Raw genomic sequence first — 20077 nt, 5'->3', positions numbered from 1 at the left:
TGATAGCTTTGAGTTCTGAAGAGCAAAGTCTGTTATTGCAAGGGCATGTTGTCTGGGCTTCACAAGACTTAGGTGACAGCAGAGTGGTTGCCTCCCCTCCCAAGGCGTGCATGTCCTCGTGATGTGCTACAAGCCTGGACACCTCACCTGGTTCTGTAGTTTCTTTTTTCCCACAACCCATGGCTCGATACAAGTGATGTTCGTGGTCAGGAATTAATTGGGAACAGGAAAAATGATCAAGACAAGGTAGCAAGAAAAAAATACAGACATTTATTTAATGGGCATGGGCATGTCATGCTACCCAAGAAAGGAAGGACATGCTCGGAGCAGTGGGACCAGAAATTAGAAAGCATTTGGCAGCGAAGGGAAGCAGGCACCCATGCTGCTGTCCCACCTCTCTGGCTGTGTGTCTGTCTTTGCCTGGGCCTGCAGGATCTGTCTCAAGTTTCTTCTTTTCACCTTTTCCAATTTTCTCTCTCCAGACACACAGTCTCATTTCCCACCTGGACATGGGACAGGTGACCATCCAGCACTCCCAGCATGCCTCTCTTCCCTGCTCGTGCACCCAGCAATCCCAGAGAAATGGTTTGGCCCACTGGGTGAAGGGTTCCATCCACCTGGCCATGTCCACTGCCAGAGGATTGGGTCTGCAATGTTCCTTATTCATGGGGCCTGGGCACGTGGTCTCCAGGGAGGCACAAGGCTGGCCAGGCAGAGGGGCTAGAATGGCTGATGGATGCTCTTTGTGCTGCCCGTGTAAGGGTGTGACTGGAGGGCAGAGACACACCTAGGGAGTTCCCCAGCCTCCTGGACCATCTCCCCAGGGCCAGGAGCACAAGCTCCAAAAGGGTGGAGAAGAAACAGAGCCCACTGACCCCAAGCATAGTCTTCAGGAAGACGGATTTCTCAGAGGAGCGGGGCGAGATGCAGGTTACGCTATAGGGACAGGGCATTCTAAGGCAGTCAAAGAGGATGGGCACGTGGACCCCATAGAGATGGTACTGCACCCCCAGGGTTGCCCCCTCCAGGACGAGTCGAGCCCCCAGCTGTGCCACATAGGCCCAGAGCAGCCTGCGGCTTCTGGCAGCATCTCTGCTCCTCTCCCCTTCTAGGATCAGGGCCTCCTCCTCCTCCCTCACCTTTCCTGGTTCTTCCCAATGCCAGACCACGTGATACAGGGTAAAAGTCAAGTACAGTGCACTAGGCACGGCCACCAGGATGACCTGGAAGGCCCAGAAGCGCAGTGGGGACAGCGGGTGCATGGCATCGAAGCAGGTGGCCTTGCAACCCGGCTGCTGGGTGTTACACTCAAATTCGCTCTGCTCGTCGCCGTAGACCCCGGGCCCAGCGGCAGCCAGCAGGGCGACACGGAATCCCAGGAGCACAGGAAGCAGGAGCCGCCCCACAGGGGTGGAGGGCCGGCTCTCCTCAGCCAGCAGCCGCCGCAGGAAACGGCTGCACATCCTGTAAGGGGCAGAGAAAAAAGGTTATCACAAGTGACTGACGTCACATCAGTGGCTCCCAGGGCTGTGGGGATCATCTGGCCTGAGTCCTATCAGCTGCCCTCCTTCTCCCTCCCGTATGCGATGGGGATGGTCTTTTGTGCCGTGCAGTTCCCAAGGAAGAACTGCAGAAATGACTCCCTCTTTAGGTTGTGCAAGGGACCCAGGTTGCCCCAGAGGTCCGTGCCTGTTGACATCTCACACTGCTCACAGGCTGCGCGGTCACCTGGCCTTAGGGCCACCTACAGGGGACAGGTGGTAGGAGGTACCGCCTTGATGATGGCAATCCTTGAGACTTGGAAGATCTGTTTCCATTCCAGGATGGGTCAAGGGAGAAAATAAGGTCCCACTAGAATGTGACTGTGTCATTAAAGAGAGTGTTCAATGGCACAGGAACTCAGGGAGGGCTTATCTCTGGAAACATTTTTGTAAAAACAAAACAGAAAAAGATGGAAAATTTGGAATACATCCGCTTAGTGCCTAAAAATGCAATGGACGTATCATCTAATTCATATGTCAGGGACCATCTAAGAAATTCAAGCTCAGATGCAGACAGACGTGAACAGGTAATCTAACTGAAATTGACAAATAACAAAGCGACCCAAAATATAAGAATGGAAATTAGATCCATCCAAAGGAGAGTAAAAAGCTGGAAGAACGTGGAAGAAAGTCAAATAATCAGCTCAACAGAAGGAGAGACAAAATTGAGAAGCTGCTCGCAGGGCCACCCTTCAGCCACCACGTCCTGGCCTCCTCCTCCCTCTCTTTGCTCCTGTCACTCACCCGGAGGCCTGAGCTGGACTTCGGTGGACGGTGGGAGCGGTGGAAGTTTGCAGGGAAAGGAGCCCTCACACTGGGGCTTCCCAGAATCCCGCCTCTTCCCTGCCACCACCCTCCCACCTCCTCCTCCTCCTCCCCTTTTCATTCCAGCAGCCTTAGTCAGCTGGAGGCGTCCCAGCTGTTTATGATCGCAGCAGATCTGTGGTGTCCTGAGAAAGGGATGGGCTAGAGAGTTAATCTTGGAATCTGCACGAGGCAGGGAGGGCGCCAGGGAGGGGACAGCTGGGAGGAAAGCTGTGGCAGGGTCAGGTCTCAGAGCCCAGGACATGCACGGCGCCTAACCAGCGTGGAGGAGTGTGGATCCCAGATACCCGCCTCACCTTCCAGTCTTTGCCTCCAAACATCCTGTGTCCTTCTTTAGACCTCTTGCAGCCACCACTCTTCTTTCATCTTCATTTCTCAGCAGAACTTCTGGAAAAAAACGCTGACACTGGATATTGCCAATTCTTACATCACCATCGCTTCTCAAGCCACTGCAGGTTGACTCCTTTGGTTCCCTAGTCCCCACCTCACCCCTGACCCCAATCACCTGGGTGGGCAGAGCGGAGGCCTGGGTGGGAGGCGCCACCGAGCTGAGGCAGGAGGGCACGGAGAGCCTCCTACCCGGGTTCCTAAAGAGAAGGGGCAAATAGTGGGCAAAAAGGTGGGTCATTGGTTGCAAAAGAAAAACCTATGTAAACCAGAACACCAGTGCCTCAGAAACCCCGAGGAGAAGGTCCATTCATTCCCGGGTATTTTAATCCTTTTAGTGGTATGGTGAATGTGTTGCTTTTTTCTTTAATATTTTCTGTTTTGCGTCAGTTTATAAGAAAGCTGCTGATTTTTTTGCATATTTATTTATCATCCACATTTCTGAACTTTCTTACGTATCTGGTAAATTTGCCATTGGTTTTATAATTAGGAAAACATGTCCTCTGCTAATAGGTGTTATTAATTTCACTATTTTTAATATTCCAGCTTCTCATTCTCCCTTGTCTTCAGGAATTAGCTAGAACTTCCAGAGTAACACCGAAGAATAGTGAAATAGTCATCTGGTTTTATTCCTAATGTTTGCGGCAGGGCTGGGATGTGTAAGTAGGGTTCTTGCTTTTTGGCATTATATGTGCTTTTCTATGTGTCACTGTTGGTTCAGCTATGAAAAAGCACTTTTCTCTTTGCTCTTTTTTTTTTTTTGCTATAAAGCCCCTCGGGTGTACTCAGGAATTGACAGAAAACTGCTGATCTCAAGAAAGAAGGGTTCTTGGCATGGTATGTGCAGAGCTAGTGAGATGTAAAGGGAAGTTGGTGGTTGGGCTTTAGAGGGTGCTTGGAGGGAAGTGAAAGATTGGTGTTTTTGGAGAAAGAAGCCATTTTCGGTGTTCTCTTACCCACCACCCACCCCCTTCTTGCGTCTGGGCTTTGAACACAGGCTTTGAGGACATGACCCTAAAACTTACTGAACCCATTCTGTGACCAGTAGGGAGGAGCCCCTGAAAAATCATACCGAAGCTGACCCAGAGCTGCTCAGGAGCACTAGGAGGTAGCAAAACCATCTCTTAAGATTGAAGCAAACTCTTTGGTCAGGCATGCCATCCCTTGCAGCTGCAAAGCTCTCCTGACGGACACATTTTGCCAAGGAAGCGTGCTTTCGTTGTCAGTTTCCTGACTGGTGCCTTAAGTGGGCTCTGTGAGTTGGAGTTCAAAGCCAAACTGGAGTCCCTGAAACAGAGCAGGCGAGAATTAGGAGTATTGGGTGAGAAGTGCAGAAATGGAGCAAATACATTATGGCAAAGGACAGGCTAGACCCAGGGTGAGAAGTAAGATTTATAGGTCAGAGCCTTTTAGAGGTTCATAGTGAAGCAGAAGTTCCCCATTCCCAAACTTCTAGGAACCCCGAGGAATGCCCTTTGGGAAGCACTTTCCTTTCCCAATTTGGCCTTCAGAAGGGAGTTTCTGGAATTACCTCTGTCTCACGTTGAGCCAGGAATCAATGTATGTTCGTGACCCGAGATGAGAATCTCTAGTGCAGATCTTTACCTATCTCCAGATACAAACGTACTCTGGAGCCCTGGAGGTTTGAGAAACATCCCAAGGGCGATGCCATCTGCCCTAGCATTTGTGTCCGGTGTCTGCTGTGGGTAGCAGCCGTGCGTTCACAAGACTAGGTCACGCTGTGATTTTGGCAAGTGTCCTCATGACCCAATTTGAACCTGGGTTTTCCCTCCTCTCCGTTGACTTTTGAGTTACCTGATAAATGAATCCATCTCTGCTTAAGGCAGAGACAGATTCTGTTTCTAGCAACTGAGGATTCTAATTCATCTAGAAAGTGGTACAAGGATTGTTTTCAGGCAACATTTGCTCCGAGAAATGGGTTGGGAGGGACCTGGGATTGGTTATCAGCCAGATTGGATCTAAAAGGATGGAAATATAGGTGTTTTAGATACATTCTTGAAGATTGTGGTGAGCAGAGGTGGGTAAAGTAGCTGAGCCATTTCCTGTGGTCAACCAGAATGAAATGTTCATCAAAGGTAAAAGAATTGTACAACGAGGGCAACGGTGCTCAGTGGCCAAGTTCTCGCCTGCCATGCCGGAGACCCGGGTTCGATTCCAGATCATGCACCACTGCCGTGCCCTCCACCACCAAAAAAAAAAGCCTATTGAAAAATTATTCTGAAAATAGTTGACAAAAAAAAATGTAGACAGCATAAAAAAGTTAACAACTGCTGACCTAGTTGTATGGGGCATGCAGAGAACACAGGCTGAAGAAAAGACCCAATAATGGGATGTTTCTCAAACACATTGGCTTAGGACTCTCCAAAATCAGATTCCAGTCACCCTTGTGAATTTTTCACACCCACGTACCCAATCCCTCAATCTTCTTCATGAACTCTGTTTCTACCGAAGTGGCCTCAATAACCCTCAAATGTGTCTGATGCTGCCTCTCTTTTTTCCTTTTTTTTATAAATGCAATTTTATTGATATATATTCACACACCATATAATCCATCCAATATAGACCATCAATGGCTCAATGGCTCGCAGTATCATCACATAATTGTACATTCATCACCACAATCAATTTTCAATAACGGGTACAGGATGTTTGGAATCTTCCCTTCTTTTCTCTCTCTCTCTCTCTCTCTCCCCACCTCCCCTCCAGGAAGTTTTCTCTGGCGTCTGCCTCCTTGCACTCCAAGCCAGAGCTCTCTTCCAGTTTGCCCGAGGCCTGCCCAGTTTGTTGTTGACTTTTAGGTTTCGTCATTGAGCTGAAATTTCATCCTGTCACTTGTTCTTTAACTGGTCAAAGGGTCATATATTGTTTTGACATGTCACTGACTGAGTTTTTTTTTTTCCCTTCTGAGTTATTTCATTATTCTCCTCCATAAACAGGATACATTTGTCAAAGGCAGACTTTCCATAGATTGCCTACCGAAAAGGTGTAAGAAGAAAACCACTAAGCCGCGAATGAGCTCAAGGACCAGGGCTCACCCAGGCCAGTCCAGGAGGGCAGAATCAGAACTCAGACCTTTCCCAGGTCTCAGGAGTGGACTGACAATGTCCGTTCCCCTCCCTCTCCTCCTCACCTTCAACCTGGAGCTTCTGAAAGTATTATAGTGGGTCACGTCAGATTCTGAGGAAAGCTATTTCATGCCTCTAAGCCTTCGTCTTTTCCTTCCATTGGGCCATCTACCCTCTTCTCTCAGCTGGCCTGGCTTCATCTTATGGAATCAACTCCATTTCCATTTTTTAATTTTTGTATTTAATTTTACTATTCATGTTATTTTTTCATGTTCCATGCCATTTGTTCATGTTTACTTTATAGTAAAGCTATACAAAAGTTGAAGCTTGAGTCAAACTTTTGTTTAGAATAAACTTCAACATTATCAGTTCTGATTACCTTATCTTTGTGCAATTTTCCCTTCTTAGACTTTTTTTAACTTCTTTTATTGTATAGTATAATGTGTTATACTATGTATGCTATGTATTTTTTATACTATGTATCTTTGCTATGTATACTTATACAAAGCAAAGAAATAAAAAAAAAAAAAGCAATAGTTTTCAAAGTACTATTCAACAAGTAGTTTCAGGACAGATCCCAGAGTTTGTCATGGGCTACCATACCATCCTCTCAGATTTTTCCTTCTAGCTGCTCCAGAATATAGGAGGTTAGAGGGCTTAAATATTTTTTTATCATCACAATCGCCTTTTTTTCCTTCTTTTTTTGTGAACAATAACATATATACAAAAAAGCTATAAATTTCCAAGCACAGCACCACAATTAGTTGTACAACATATTTCAGACTCTGACATGGGTTACAATTTTAGGTTTTTACTTCTAGTTAATCTGAAATACTGGAAATTGAAAGATATCAATTTAATGATTCAACATTCATATTCATTTGTTAAATCCTATCTTCTATGTATAACTCCACCATCACCTTTGATCTTTCCATACCCCTCTTCAAGGTTATTTGGGCTATGGCAATTCTTAATTTTTGATATTGGAAGGGTCTGTCACTAATATGGGGTAAGGAGATGGAACTATCTGATATTCTGGAGAGGCAGGGCTAGCTGTCAGAACTTATCTGGGCCAGGGACCCATCTGGAGGCTGTAGGTTTCTGGAAAGTTACTCTAGTACCACTGATACTTTATTAGTTACACTTCTTTTCCCCATTTTGGTCAGGATGTAATTGTTGGTCCCATGGTGCCAAGTCTAGATTCATCAATGGGTGTCATCTCCCATATTACCAGGGAGAATTTCACCCCTGAATGTCATGTCCCGAGTAGGGGGAGGGCAATGATTTCACTTGCAGAGTTGGGCTTAGAGAGACTGAGGCCACATCTGAGCAACAACAGAGGTCCTCCAGAAGAAACTCTTAGGCATGCGTGTAGGTAGTCTAAGCTTCTATGCTACCTACATAAGCTTCACAAGAGTAAGCCTCACGATCGAGGGTATGGCCTATTGATTTGGGTGTCCCTAAAGTTTGACACAGTATCAGGGGATTCCCTGATGGTAAAGTTTAATAGTTCTATATTCTTTCTCCTCCTTCTTAGACTTTTATCCTGTGTCAATCATTTCCTGGTAAAAATTATTTGCTTAAGACATTAGGTATATTTTTCAATGCTTGGTATATGCAAAGTCATATGGCTTCTTAAACATTTATCTTTCTTCATTTTACACTCAATGATTCTCACATCTTTTAACTGATTATTTTGGAGGAATTTACCTCCATGTCTCTAAATAAAATGCTTCTCTTAAAAAAAATATTTTCATTGAGATATCTTCATCCACATTTAATCCATCCAAAGTATACAATCAATGGCTCACAATATCATCACATAGTTGTGTATTCATCACCATGATCATTTTTAGAACATTTGCATCACTCCAGAAAAAGAAATAAAAAGAAAAAACTCAAACATCTCAAACCCCTTACCCCTCCCTCTCATTGACCAGCTGACTCCCAAGGGTGTAAATTTCCCTCATAACGTGGCACATGACTCCCGGGGATGAGCTGGCACCCAGCATCATGGGATTGAGAAAGCCTTATTGATCAAAGGGGGAAGGGCAGTGAGTTCCCCTGCCGAGTTGGCTTAGATGGGGAGGCTACTTCTGAGCAACAAAAGAGATTCTCTGGGAGGGACTCTTAGGCATGATAATAAATAGGCTTAGCTTCTCCTTTGCAGGAATAAGTTTCATAGAATACAATGTTTCTTGATGTTTCAATGTGAGGTGTTATAAAGTCAATATCCTTGAAGATGAGGACATTAAGCCTCTCTCCTTTCCCAACCCCACCACACACAAGCCCATTTCTTATCCATCCTCCTAGCAACAAATTATGATTTTGGTTAGATCTATTTTTTGCTTTTATTATTACGATTATGTAATATCTTTAATAGCTCAGCTATGTAGTAAACTATAATTACTTTTACTTTCCCATATAACTTCTTCATTTCCCTGGAGCCATTAATTACTACTTTTCCATGTTCTTATGACTAATTCAACTGCAAACTCCTCACCAGTCATATTAATCTCATCTCAAGACAGTGAGAAGTCTTAGCTATTTGACTAAGTTATCTTTCTGAAGAAGTCCTTCCTAGATTCTTCCGAGCAGCTTGTTTTTACAGACCCACAGCTGGGATCTTCCTTTATCATCACCATCCTGGGAATTCTTTTCTCTCTCTCCTATGTAGGAGCTCCTGTTTCCTTAATCCCATATATATATCTTTCTCCCTCAGTTCATTTTTCATTTTGATGGAGCCCAATATCAAGAAATCTCCAGAGGTAAATTTGGGGGGCACTCATATGGCTTAAAATTTCTTTATTTACCTTTCTTTGTTTGAAAGTTTGCCTAGAAACTTGGAAAAATGGAATCTTACATTAGAAATCGTTTTCCTTCAGAAAGCTGAAGGCATCGCTTCGTTATCTTCTAGCTTTCACTGGTGCCTTTGAAATGTCTGAAGCTATTATGATTTTAGATTCTTTAGTGTATGATCTGTGTATTTTCCCCTCTGGAAGCTTGTGTGGTAGTTTGAAGCTGCTCTGTATCCCAGAGAAGGCCATGTTCTTTCAATCCTTTCCTGTGGGTACATGCCTATTGCGGGTGGAATCTTTTGGTTGTTATTTCAGCTGAGATGTGACGCAGCCCATTCAATGTGGGTCTTAATCTTTTTTCTGGAGTCCTTTATGAGAGGATAAAAGAGAAGCTGAATGATGAAATTAAGAGAAGCTCAGAGAGGAGACGTTAAGAGTGGACCCATGGAAGCTCAGATAGGAAGACACTGGAACCAGAAGCTGAAAGCAACAAAACCTGGGAGCTAAGCAAACGCTGGCCAAGTGCCTTTCCATGTGACAGAGCTGTCCTTGATGCCAGCATCCTGTCTTCAGAATCCAGGTGCCATCCTGTTGATGCCTTAATTGGGACATTTTCATGACCTAAGAACAGTATAAATCCCCACTATAAAAGCCAACCCATTTCTGATAAGGCATTCCAGCAGCCTTAGCAAACTGAAACAGTTTGTAAATTTTTTTCTTTTCTCTAGCTTTTTGAAATTTCCTAATGATAGGCTTTAATATGAGTCTATCCCTTATTTTTTCTTTATGGAACTTCTATGTATAGCTGTTGAACCCCTTGAACTGGTTTATTTTCCTATCTGTTCTCTCCTATTTTCTTTTTATTTATTTAATTTGCTATAGTTCCTGAGAGATTCCTTCATCTATATATGCTGACCTTTCTATTAAATTTCTAAAATTCTGCTTTCATATGCCTAATTTCTAAGGACATTCTCTGCCTATTCGTTTCTTAAATAAAAAACAAAACATTCTCTTCTTGTTTCCTGGTTGCAATGCCTAATCTCTCTGGGCATATTGGTTTTAACATTTATTTTTTAAGAAATTATCTTCTTGCACGAACGGCTTCCTCCACTTTGCTTTTTAACTCTTGTTTGCTTAGGTCTTGTTAGACCCTTTCCCCTGATGCCTGTCCATCACTGAGTGTCCGCATTTAAGAGGAAGGGACAGGAAGTCTGAAAAGCTGGTTGGAAGCTTTGAGTGGATACTGTAAGAATCAGTATAGACTGAGCTGGCCATTTAGTTGGGGAAGCTCAGTGTCTTCAGATCTTTTCCTTTTGGGTCGATTGGGTTCCTCAGAAAGAATTCTTCCAATCTTGTGCCTGGAGCAGGGTCTGCAAGAAGGCCTGGGGGCCAGTAATCTGGGAACCCAGTGAGGAAAGGGGGCTGGGGGCACAGGGAGTCTCCATGTACAAGAATTTAGTTTCTCCATACCTGAGTTTTCTTTGAAACCTCTGTTTTCAGCCAAACTGGACATCCCCAATTCAGAGCCCTTGTTTTATCCTCTCTAAAGAATAATCTTTAATCTTGCAGCAATGTCTTACAGCAATTTCCCTGCTGTTTGGAGATGGGGAAAGGGGCCTGGGACTCTAGTAGCTTCTTAAACACACTTTCAACTAGTCCTTCTTATTCATCCTTTTGACCATCACTTCCAAAGTACCTTGGTACTGCCATTGTCTGAGGTGTAAAGCTTTGGTTTTAAGTTTTCCCAGTTTTCAGTCTAGGATGATGTCTCCCAGTTCTCTTGTCCATCACCACTTCCCAAATCATACTGTGGTTGTCTCCTCGCCCACACTCCTGGCCCTTTTGGGTTTATGCCTTAAACACACACACACACACACACACACACACACACACACACACACACTTGGATTTTAGTGGGCTGGAGTGAAAGTAAATGCATATGTTCAATCTGCCATCCTTTTTTGGGAATCTAGCGATTTCCCACTGAAAATTCAAGGTTTTTATTAAAATAGATTTTGTTTCATTGGTTGTCTGTAATACCTGGCTTTTTTTTTTATTGACATAAAATTGTTACTTTTACTTATTATTAATTCAATTACTGACATTATTAATTCAATTCTTTGGATAAAATACATTTAAAAAAATCAGTTCTAGATTGACTTTTAGAGCTTGGAAAGGACTGAATTTTCTATTTAGACCTCTTATGACCTAAACACAGCACTTAGATTCACGATCTTCACTGGAGAGCCCCAGAGTTATCAGGCAGTGCAAAAGGAAAGTCGGAACTGAAGACAGCAGCACAATGTTTTAGCTTCTGTTGTTGTGCTGTACCTGCTAAACTACTCAAAACACTGACCATAATTACAGTAAACCATGATTTGGTCTTGCATCATATCAAGGAAAAGCCTTCCGGTAAGCTATTTCATCAAAGATTGCTCTGCTGCCAGGAAGCTCCTGGAACCATTTTTAGACATGGGCTTCTGTTTGGATCAGAAAAGTGGCTTTGTTGAGCGAATGGGGTGGGGGTGAGAGCGGGGGCGGGGGGCACACAGGGAGAAGGAAGAGCCCTGCTGAGGCTCTGAGTAGCTCTCCCGGAGCTTATTAGGTAACTTCTCCCTCCTTCTCAGCTTCTACTGGCACAAAGGGAGTCAGGGGGTTGGAAATGACATCAGGAACTCTTTTTTTTTTTGCCTTTTAAGAAATTGCTTTATATTGATACATGCTCCATTGCCTGTGAGGCGATCCTGGCTTTATTTGTATGTGAGGAAAGAAAAACTTCGCATTCAATTTAGGATCTGAAAGCACTGGGCAGCCTTCCTTTCAGAAAGCAAAAGGGAGCGCCACCCGCGGGGTAGAATGCAGAAGCTCAGGCAGGACCCGACCAGAAAAGCAAGTGGGGACACGTTCTCATCCGCTGATACTAAGTTTCCATTTTACCGGGGAGGGGGGGGGGGGTGTCCTTACAAAGCGGGGAGCAGATGCACATCGATGACTGTGGTAAGCCTGTCCATTCTGGTAAGCTGTCTCCCGTGGGCCCAAACTAGTTGCATCACGGGGTGTGGCTTAGCAGCGGCCACCGCGCAGAGCGTGTGCCATTGTTTTGGAAACCCCTGCAGGTTGTTTGCGTCTTTTGGAAACGCCCTTCTCCCAAAGAGATCCCATCCGATGCAGGTGGCCTTTTTAAAATTTTTACCTGAATGAGATCAGGTGCCTTATTCTCACTCAGGAGTCAAATGGAGGCCGGGGTGCAGCACCCAGGGGCCCCCACCGCAGGGCTCGGGGTGCAGCCCTCCCCCTAGCGCCTTCCTCGGGCGTGGCAGACCCTGGCTTCTTAGGAGATCGGTGCGTTCCCCAGCGCCCCGTTTGCCGGTTCATTTCAAGAGGACCCCGTGCAGCGGGGAAATAAAGACCCCATGGCGTGTTTTAATGTGCCCCACCCCAGCCCTTGGAGGACGCACCCACCAGGGGCGTGTCTTTACTGATCGCCCCTCCCACATGCCCCCCCACCCCCACCCCCGGCCACGAGCGAGGAGCTCTGGGAACAGAAAAGGCCCTGCTGAGAGGCCTGGAGTCACCGAGGCGAGGGACCGCTGCTGGGGCAGGACGCGACCCGCTGACGCCGGGGGTGGGGTGGGTGCAGGGCCCGGGAGGGCACCAGGCCCCCGCAGGGGTCCTGGCACGGAGCGGGGGCTGGGAACGCTCGCTGCCACCCCCCACACACCCCCACCCCCGCCCTGGGGTGCCGTAGATCGGAGGCGGCAGGGCACCGACTCGCCCACACCCGCTCCAGCACCGAGGTCCCCAGAGGCGACCCGCAGAGCCAGAGGGCATCCTGTCACATGTCTGTGAATCACCAAAACATCAGTGTGTCCGCCCATCCGGAAGCAACTCTGCTCCCCACCCCCACCCCCACCCCCGTCCCCAGAACCGGGGGAGAGGCCAATTGGGGGGGCCCAGAGCTCCGGGGGGGCGAGCAAGTGGCCGACCCTGCACGCGGCACCCGGGTGGGAGGGGTCGGGAGGGGGCCATCGGAGACGCCATGCTCAGCGGGCCTGGAGCGGCCCTGCACCTCTGGCTGGGTGTGTCAAAACCGCAAGCCCTTTCCAATTGCGAAGCTTGTGTAGGTGGTGGAGAAGCTTAGACTGCCTACAGGCATGCCCAAGAGTTACTTCTGGAGGACCTCTGTTGTTAAATCAGATGTGGCCTCAGTCTCTCTAAGCCCAACTCTGCAGGTGAAACCATTGTCCTTTCCCCTGCGTGGGACATGACATCCAGGGGTAAAAGTCTGGCACTGTGGGATCAACAATTCCATCCTGACCAAAAGGGGGAAAAGAAGTGTAATTAATAAAGTATCAGTGGCAGAGAGAGTTCAAACAGGGTCGAGAGGCTACTCTGGAGGTTGTTCTTATGCAAACTTCAGGTAGACCTTGCTACCTATCATAACTTGCTAACCCCCAACCAGGGCCATGCCAACCAATCCTAAAGAACGCCTCGGGCAATATATAAGATTCCACAAGGGTTCCAGGCACTAGAGCAACTTTCCAGAAACCTACAACTTCCAGATGGGTCCCTGGTCCAGATGAGTCCTGAAGCCTGGCCCAGCCTCTCCAGAACATCAGATAGTTCCATCTCCCTACCTCATGTTAGTGACAGACCTTTCCAATATAAAAAATTTAGAATTGCCCTAGCCCAAACACCCCTAAAGAGAGGTAATGAAAGATCAAAGGTGATACATAGAAGATAGGATTTAACAAATGAATATGAATGCTGAATCATTAAATTGATATCTTTTAGTCTCCAATATTTTAGAGCAGCTAAAAGGAAAAACCTACAATTGTGGAATTGTAACCCATGTCAAAGTCTAAAATATGTTCTACAACTAATTGTGATGCTGTGCTTGGAAATTTATAGCTTTTTTTGTCTATATGTTATTGTTCACAAAAAAATAAAAAGCCGATTGTGATGATAAAAAAGTATTTAAACCCTCTAACCTCCTATATACTGGAGCAGCTAGAAGGAAAAATATGAGAGAATCCTATGGCAGCCCATGACAGACCCTGAGATCTGTCCTGTAACCACTTGTTGAAGAGTGCTTTGAAAACTGTGTGCTTTTTTATTTCTTTGTTTTGCATATATGTTATACCACACAATAAAAAAAAAAGTTAAAAACAAACAAACAAAACCTCAAGCCCTGTGCAAGGGTCCCGGCCATGGTTCAGGTTGGGTCTGCAGGGAGCGACCTCAGCCCTCGGCAAGGGGACAAGGCCTGCTTACAGCTCACTATGGAAGCCGGACTCCTCTTGTGCCTGCCGCCCACCTGGGCCCCTCGGAGTCACTCTCGGGGATTTGGAGCACCCCAGGGGGCACCGTGGCCATCACGATGCTCTTGATGGTCGCAGAGCCTGACCAAGGATCCTTTGTCCCGGACCCAAAGCTCCGTCTTCTGCCGGCATCCAGGAAACAGTAGCAGGCTACATTATTAGCTTGGCAGCCAAGGTGAAGTGCCAGACGGTCCCCCGCCCCTCCCCGGTCCGCGCTGGGGTGCCCATCAGGAGGGACTTTGCACACGGGTCTGGACAACCCCTCTGGCCACGCCCCACGCACTGGGAGGAAGGCCAGCGCCGTTTCGGGAAACGCGGACCCCCACCACTCCCCCGGCCCAGGCGGCCCTTGCTGCCACCTCCTGGAAGTCCGCCTGCGACACCGCGACGACAGGAGGCCGAGCACGCGAGAAACCAGGCGCCCGATGCCCAGCGCGGGGCCCAGCCGCCTCCTCTCAGCCCTTATCCCACGACCTGGCGAACGTTGCAGAACCCCTTTCAGCCCCGTTTTCTGCTCTGTGCCCGCCACGTGCCCACGCTCAGCTTCTTCCCTCCGGTCTGGGCCCCTCTCGATCACACAGCCAGCGTGTCCCGGAGCCTCTCCGCCGCGGCCCCCGCGACCCCCGAGTCCTAGAAGTAATACCACGTTTTGCCACAAGAGGGAGCCTATTAGTTGGCTGGGAGAGGAAAATCCGCTCTGTAGACCCTTTTTTGGTATTTCAGGAAGACTGAGGCCTGGGTATTCCCAAACCATATAAACACTAGTTTAAATCTTATTTAGATTATTTGCAACTTTCCTTTCCGACCTGCCCAGTCCAGTGATTGCAGAGCACTCCTTTTATGCTGCTTTTATCGTCTCGGTCCCAAGTCCCTGGTGCCCTATCTCCACTATCCACTTTCAGTACTTTTCCCTTGGTTTTCCTTCCCTGAACCCCCAACCCCTGGAATCTGTGCAATACTTTCTCGGGGCTTCAGCCTCCTCCTCCTGATTATCTGAAACAGTATCTCCAACTAGAATTGTACCCAGGGTAGCAAGAGCCAGGGTTAGTGATCCAGCTTTTGCAGGCAGTGTGGACAGGTCCAAATCGCAGCTCCACCAGACTTTGAGCAAATAAATGGCTTATCTTCTCTGCGCTTCAATTTCTTCACCACTAAATGGATGTCTTAATAATAGCTTTGTCATAGAGTTTTTATGAGAATTAAATGACATAACCTGTACCTGGTACCCCGTCCTTGGTGTTCCCCTCTTCATGTTTTTGTCTGTCACCCCTGTGACCCATGGCTTCTGACCGCTTCTCCTTTCCAGTCAATGTCCTTCTGGGTCCCCTGTGCCTTATCCACTCCTATTTATGAAACCTGGTCCAGGCCCTTTCCCCGATCTCTCCTCCTGGAAGTCTTGCTTCATTTGTGTTCCAATTCTCTGCACATCAGGGGCATTTGCTCTTCTCCATCCCTTATTCCGTGTCTTTTTTTTTCTTTTTTGCATGGGCAGGCACCGGGAATCGAACCCGGGTCTCTAGCACAGCAGGCGAGAACTCTACCTGCTGAGCCACTGTGGGCCGCCCTCCGTGTCTTGATATCAACCAATCACCAGGCCGGAGGAACCGGCTTCTAATATTGCCCCGCATCTTACAGTGTGTATAACCTACTGTTTCAGAGTCTGTTTCTTTATGGTAAAAAGGCCTGGAGGATCCTATAGGTTCGATGTGGCTGTGACAGTCTATGGGAAGGAACACCAACCCTGGCACGGGCTGTGGACGCTATGGGCCACGTTACTGAGTGAGTCCTAATTGCCAAGATAGGACCGTGGCAATGGTGGCACAGAGCAGTTCAGAGAGACCCCATCCCCCCTTCATAGGGGTACATGGAATTGTCAAATTTAATTCTCACAACAATCGTGAGAGGACTCACTGATGTAAAGGCAGCCCAGATCAGTAAGTCACATGCTCACTGTCAAACAGCCAGGGACCACAGGAGCCAGGATGCGGGTGCACTTTCCACCCAACATGCCTGGACGGTGCCTGACCATCTAAGGTGGAAGCCTCCCCAGACAGGTGGGGAGTGGAGCCGAGAGGTCAGAACAGGCCTGACTCTCACAGCATTTCCCGTGGGAGTTGAGGTGAAGCTGGGGGACGTGATATGGAAGGAGGAAAGCAGACGCATTGTGGGGAGGTGGGGGATGCAGAAATGTCTGTGGATTCCTGGGTAGGTCTTTTGTCGATCCTTTGGGACTCTGGTTATTCTCTTCCTGCTTCCAGTTTTCACGCCCCCATGGGGACTGTCCCTTGAGCTTGTGAAAAGAGCATGCCTCTAACTTCCATCCACTACCCTCCGCTCCTCGGCTGTCTCTGTCCTTGTCACAGTATGTCTTTCAGGGTCACCATGAAGGCTTCTTCCTTTGTCTTCTGAAGTTGGCTTTTCTACCATCTGCCACCTCCGGCACCTGGCTCTCAGGTCCCCGTGGCTGAGCCTTCCTGCCGACGCAATCAGAGAGGACGAAGGCCTGATCTGGGGGGTGGGCAGTAGCCTGAAAACTGGGGAAGCCTTGCTGGACCTGGAAAATCAGCTATAGAGAAAGGTCAGAGAACAGCACCCTGGAAAAGTGGAGAGGACGTTGAGGTGTGCGGCCAACTAGGGAGCCCTGCTGGGGGGCAGCAGAGCATCTAAAGGTGAGACTCGGTCTTTGGGGGCAACAACTTCCCACAACCTCCAGGTCTCCAACCTTTCCCAGCACGGCACATATACACAGGCAGAATGGCTCTACTTTACACCGTAGAAAAGTGCAGAAAGGAGCGTTTACTGGAGAATTCTGATAATAATGAGCCAAATGGGGTCAGCGTGGAAACACTGAAACCAAGCTCTGTTGCTTCTGGATTGCCCGTCCTTTAAGTTGAACTTGTTGCTAAGTCAAATCTTTTTGAACTGCATTGAGAAATGCATTTGCTGATGATTTTATAAATGTTACAAATGTAAAATCTGCACCATCTTAAGAAACCACTGGCTTACACCTTTGTTTCCTCCAAATTCCCATGTGCTGGCGGGCCTGGGACTAGCTCTAGCTCCTTTCTCTCCGTATCGTGTAGCATCCCGGGCCCGGTGCAGCTGTAGGTGACTCTGCCGGGAGGTGACAGACCCCCTTGGCGGACCCTTCCTCAGTCCTTGTCCCTGCGGGCCCTTGCTCTTCCCCAAACCAGGCGATACATCCGGCTGCGGAAGAGAGGGAAAGGGAGAGCGAGATCTCCCGTAATTCTTGGGGAACAGAGATCCAGCGCCTTCCCATTCCCTTACTCGCCCTCCCCTCGGGTGGCCCCTGCACCCTGGGTGCCCTGCCGCTCCAGGTCTTGGCACATGTCGCCAACAGATGTCTGTGGGAGGAGGCCGGTCTCATCTGGCGGGCAGCAGAGAGACAAGGCGTGCATTGTTGGGGGAATAAAGACGGGGAATGAGGGCTCCCTGGCCCCTGGGGGGCTTCGCTCCTGGCGCCGATCCTCAGAAAGTGATTATGAAAGAGAAGTTTGTCTTGGTGCGTCAGGGTCTTGTCAGAAGCTGAGACACGGATCGGCCGAGCTCAGCGCCTCCAGCCCCGAGCACTAACTAACCTTGGCCTCCCCCGAGACCCACACTGACCCCGGGGGCTGGGGACGTGTATAAAGGGCGCCATTGAGAAACCAGGAGAAATTCCTGCTGCTTGGACAAATGCCCCTACTCCCCAGGCCCTGTGCGTCTCCCCGCTTCCCACCCTCAGCTCAGACGTTTCGACAGGGGCTTGGGTCAGTCTGGCTGCAGCATCTGCGTTGCCTGGAAGGATGGGGTCACCGCGCCCAGTTTCCAAGGAGATGGTGACGCGCAGCTGCACGTGGCTCAGGGACCCCCCCGGAGAAGCGCAGGCCTGCAAGGGAGTCTGTCTCCGGGACAAGGCTGCCTCAGGTCCCTTTCAACCTCTTCCTTGCACCGGCTGAGAGATCTTGGCAAGTGATTTAACCTTGCCCTACCTTCGCTTTCTTGCTCATCTATACAATGAGAAGATTAACACCTACTGCACTGGGTTGTAAGGAAGATGAGTTAGCATTTGCAAAGGGCTTAGCAAAGCATCTGACCTGTCATAAGCCCTCCCATACATCGTAGCTATTATTCTTTCCCCCTTAATACTCCTTTTCGGAGTTTTTGGAAATGGCTGTCGAGGGCTGGGGGCTGAATGGCCTGTGTGTAGAGCTCACACTTACACCAGTATAAGGAATATTTTGCAACAGGGACCGGTAGCTCAGGGCTCAAGGATGCGAACGGAGTATGTGGGGCCACTAGCCTGTACGCCTTGACTGTAAACAGAGTTTTAGACTCTCCGTGTCCTTCCCCACTCATCTGCCTTCTCAGAACTCTCTAGAAAAATGAGGTGACTAGAACCCCAGGGGTCATTTCCCATGCTTCTGAATGAACTTGGCAGTTGACCAAACTCTCACCTTGATTCCTTGACCAGTGGAGTAAGAGCCATTTACATGGCAAAGGCCAAGTGGATGGTTCCCATCTACACACACACACACACACACACACACACACACACACACACACAGCCGTGGTAGTGGATTATAAACAATATTGTATGCCAGGAGGACTGCAGGAGGTAGGGGAGGTTTCCCTCCTAGCCCCATTTCATTTACCAGCCCGAGCCGTGCAAAAAGAAAATGGGCCATAGTAGATGGCAATGAACCACTACAGACTTAACTGAGGAGGAGCCACAGTTTTCAGCAGCTGGGCCAGATGTGGTATAGTTGGGAGATCAAAAAAACACAGCCTTTGTATGTGGTAACTGTTACTCTGATTCATGTCAGAAAAAAAATGTGTAAAATCATTATTATTGGTTCATTTTATGAAAAAAATCCAATCTCAGCATAAGTTCTCATATCTGTCTGGCTAGGTTTAAAAAAGTAAGTTTTTCCTTTCCTTAGAGCTTCAAATTTAGTTTGTTCATGTGCAGTGTGAGATCAGTACAGAGATGTAAGTCAACTGGTACTTTTTTCAGTCTTTGATTATTGGACATTTGGCAAGTGTTTCTTTTGTTTCAGGAAAATGTGAATTGGAATCTAAGGCATAGTGAATCTTTGCAAAACTCTTCCATGGCTCAGCCATGGAAGGACACAGAAATCATTAAATCCATTGTCTTCTTTCTATTCCTTTCAACAATTCCACAAACTGGTGATGAGTCAGTATTTTCATGTCTTTCCTGTATTCATGACACTTTTCTTAGATTCTGCTTCAGAAAATTGAGCTCAAGCATTTCAATATGTATCACACAATAGAACAAAGCAAAAAGGGAAGCATTGGTTTCTTGCTTTAGAACTCCAATTAATCCAGATTTAATTTTTTTCTAATTAGCTAGGGCATTGTCCATCTTGATCGAAAATATTTATTTTTATGTCTCGCTGAAATTCTTTGATAGTTGTAAAATCTTTAAAAAGACCTGTGCTGTAGGTTTAACTTTTTTAAGCCATGAATTGTTTATTTTTTTGGGATCTTGTTAGACATATTTTTATTTCTTCTCATTCATTATTACCTCAGGTTAACTGGTATGGTTGCATAGCACTTTTTTTTTTTAACACTTTATCCCCCCCATTACATAGCACTCTTAAAAAATTATTGTTATGACTCAAAACAACAAAATCCACCTATTTTAACTGTATAATTGGATGAATTTCGGTAGTTGTACACAATGGTGTGACCACTAACACAATCATCAGTTGCTCCATCCTAAACGGTTCCCTTGTGCCCTTTTGTGCACATCCTCTCTCCCCACCCTTGCCAGGGGCCCCCACTGATCTGTCCATCAGGCTTGGTGTGTTGTTGGCTATGTAATGTCCATGGGGAGGGTGATCCATCCAACCACTCCCTTTGGATAGGCATCCATTTTGTTTCCAAGGTTCCACAGTGTTGTGATAAGCAGTCTTGTCACATAGCCATATGGGCCCAGAAGTGGGACTGCTGGTGGACGCGGCCGTGGATTTCATGGTAGAAGATGTTGCAAATTGCTCTTGCAAAAGGTCTAACACTTCACCTCACTGCCAACAATGAACGAGGATACCCTTTCTCACACCGTGGGAGGGGGCCGGTGGCACAATCTACTTGGG

The 20077-nt window shown here is 47.5% G+C and overlaps 1 protein-coding gene and 1 long non-coding RNA gene across 3 annotated transcripts; one reads left to right on the top strand and one right to left on the bottom strand.

Moving 5' to 3' along the window:
• Window positions 1-249: 249 nt before the first annotated feature.
• On the bottom strand, window positions 250-3069 carry LOC143666997 (gap junction gamma-3 protein-like). 2 transcript variants are annotated; one of them, XM_077140699.1, is made up of 2 exons: window positions 2663-3069; window positions 250-1464 (listed from the first exon to the last, which is right to left on the bottom strand). In XM_077140699.1, the coding sequence occupies exons 1-2, from the start codon at window positions 2992-2994 to the stop codon at window positions 660-662; spliced, it is 1137 nt and encodes a 378-aa protein (XP_076996814.1). In that variant the 5' UTR covers window positions 2995-3069; the 3' UTR covers window positions 250-659. The 2 variants fall into 2 exon arrangements, with proteins under 2 accessions (XP_076996814.1, XP_076996815.1); XM_077140700.1 differs by lacking the exon at window positions 2663-3069 and adding an exon at window positions 2286-2567.
• On the top strand, window positions 2416-6207 carry LOC143667013 (uncharacterized). Its single transcript, XR_013167817.1, has 2 exons — window positions 2416-3412; window positions 3525-6207. It is a non-coding gene; the product is annotated as an uncharacterized LOC143667013 (long non-coding RNA).
• The last annotated feature ends 13870 nt before the right edge of the window (window positions 6208-20077 follow it).

Source organism: Tamandua tetradactyla, chromosome 23 (genome assembly GCF_023851605.1).
Source record: "Tamandua tetradactyla isolate mTamTet1 chromosome 23, mTamTet1.pri, whole genome shotgun sequence".
In the NCBI taxonomy this organism is placed as follows: domain Eukaryota; kingdom Metazoa; phylum Chordata; class Mammalia; order Pilosa; family Myrmecophagidae; genus Tamandua; species Tamandua tetradactyla.
This window is presented reverse-complemented; position numbering and strand designations above follow the sequence as displayed.

Bases quoted from the DNA above. Each gene is read 5' to 3' on its own strand.
- LOC143666997 (XM_077140699.1), bottom strand. From the start codon at position 2,994: ATGACCCACCTTTTTGCCCACTATTTGCCCCTTCTCTTTAGGAACCCG. The intron at 1,465-2,662 runs GTGAGGCGGGTA...TGCCCCTTACAG, and splicing joins TTGGAGGCAAAGACTGGAAG to GATGTGCAGCCGTTTCCTGC.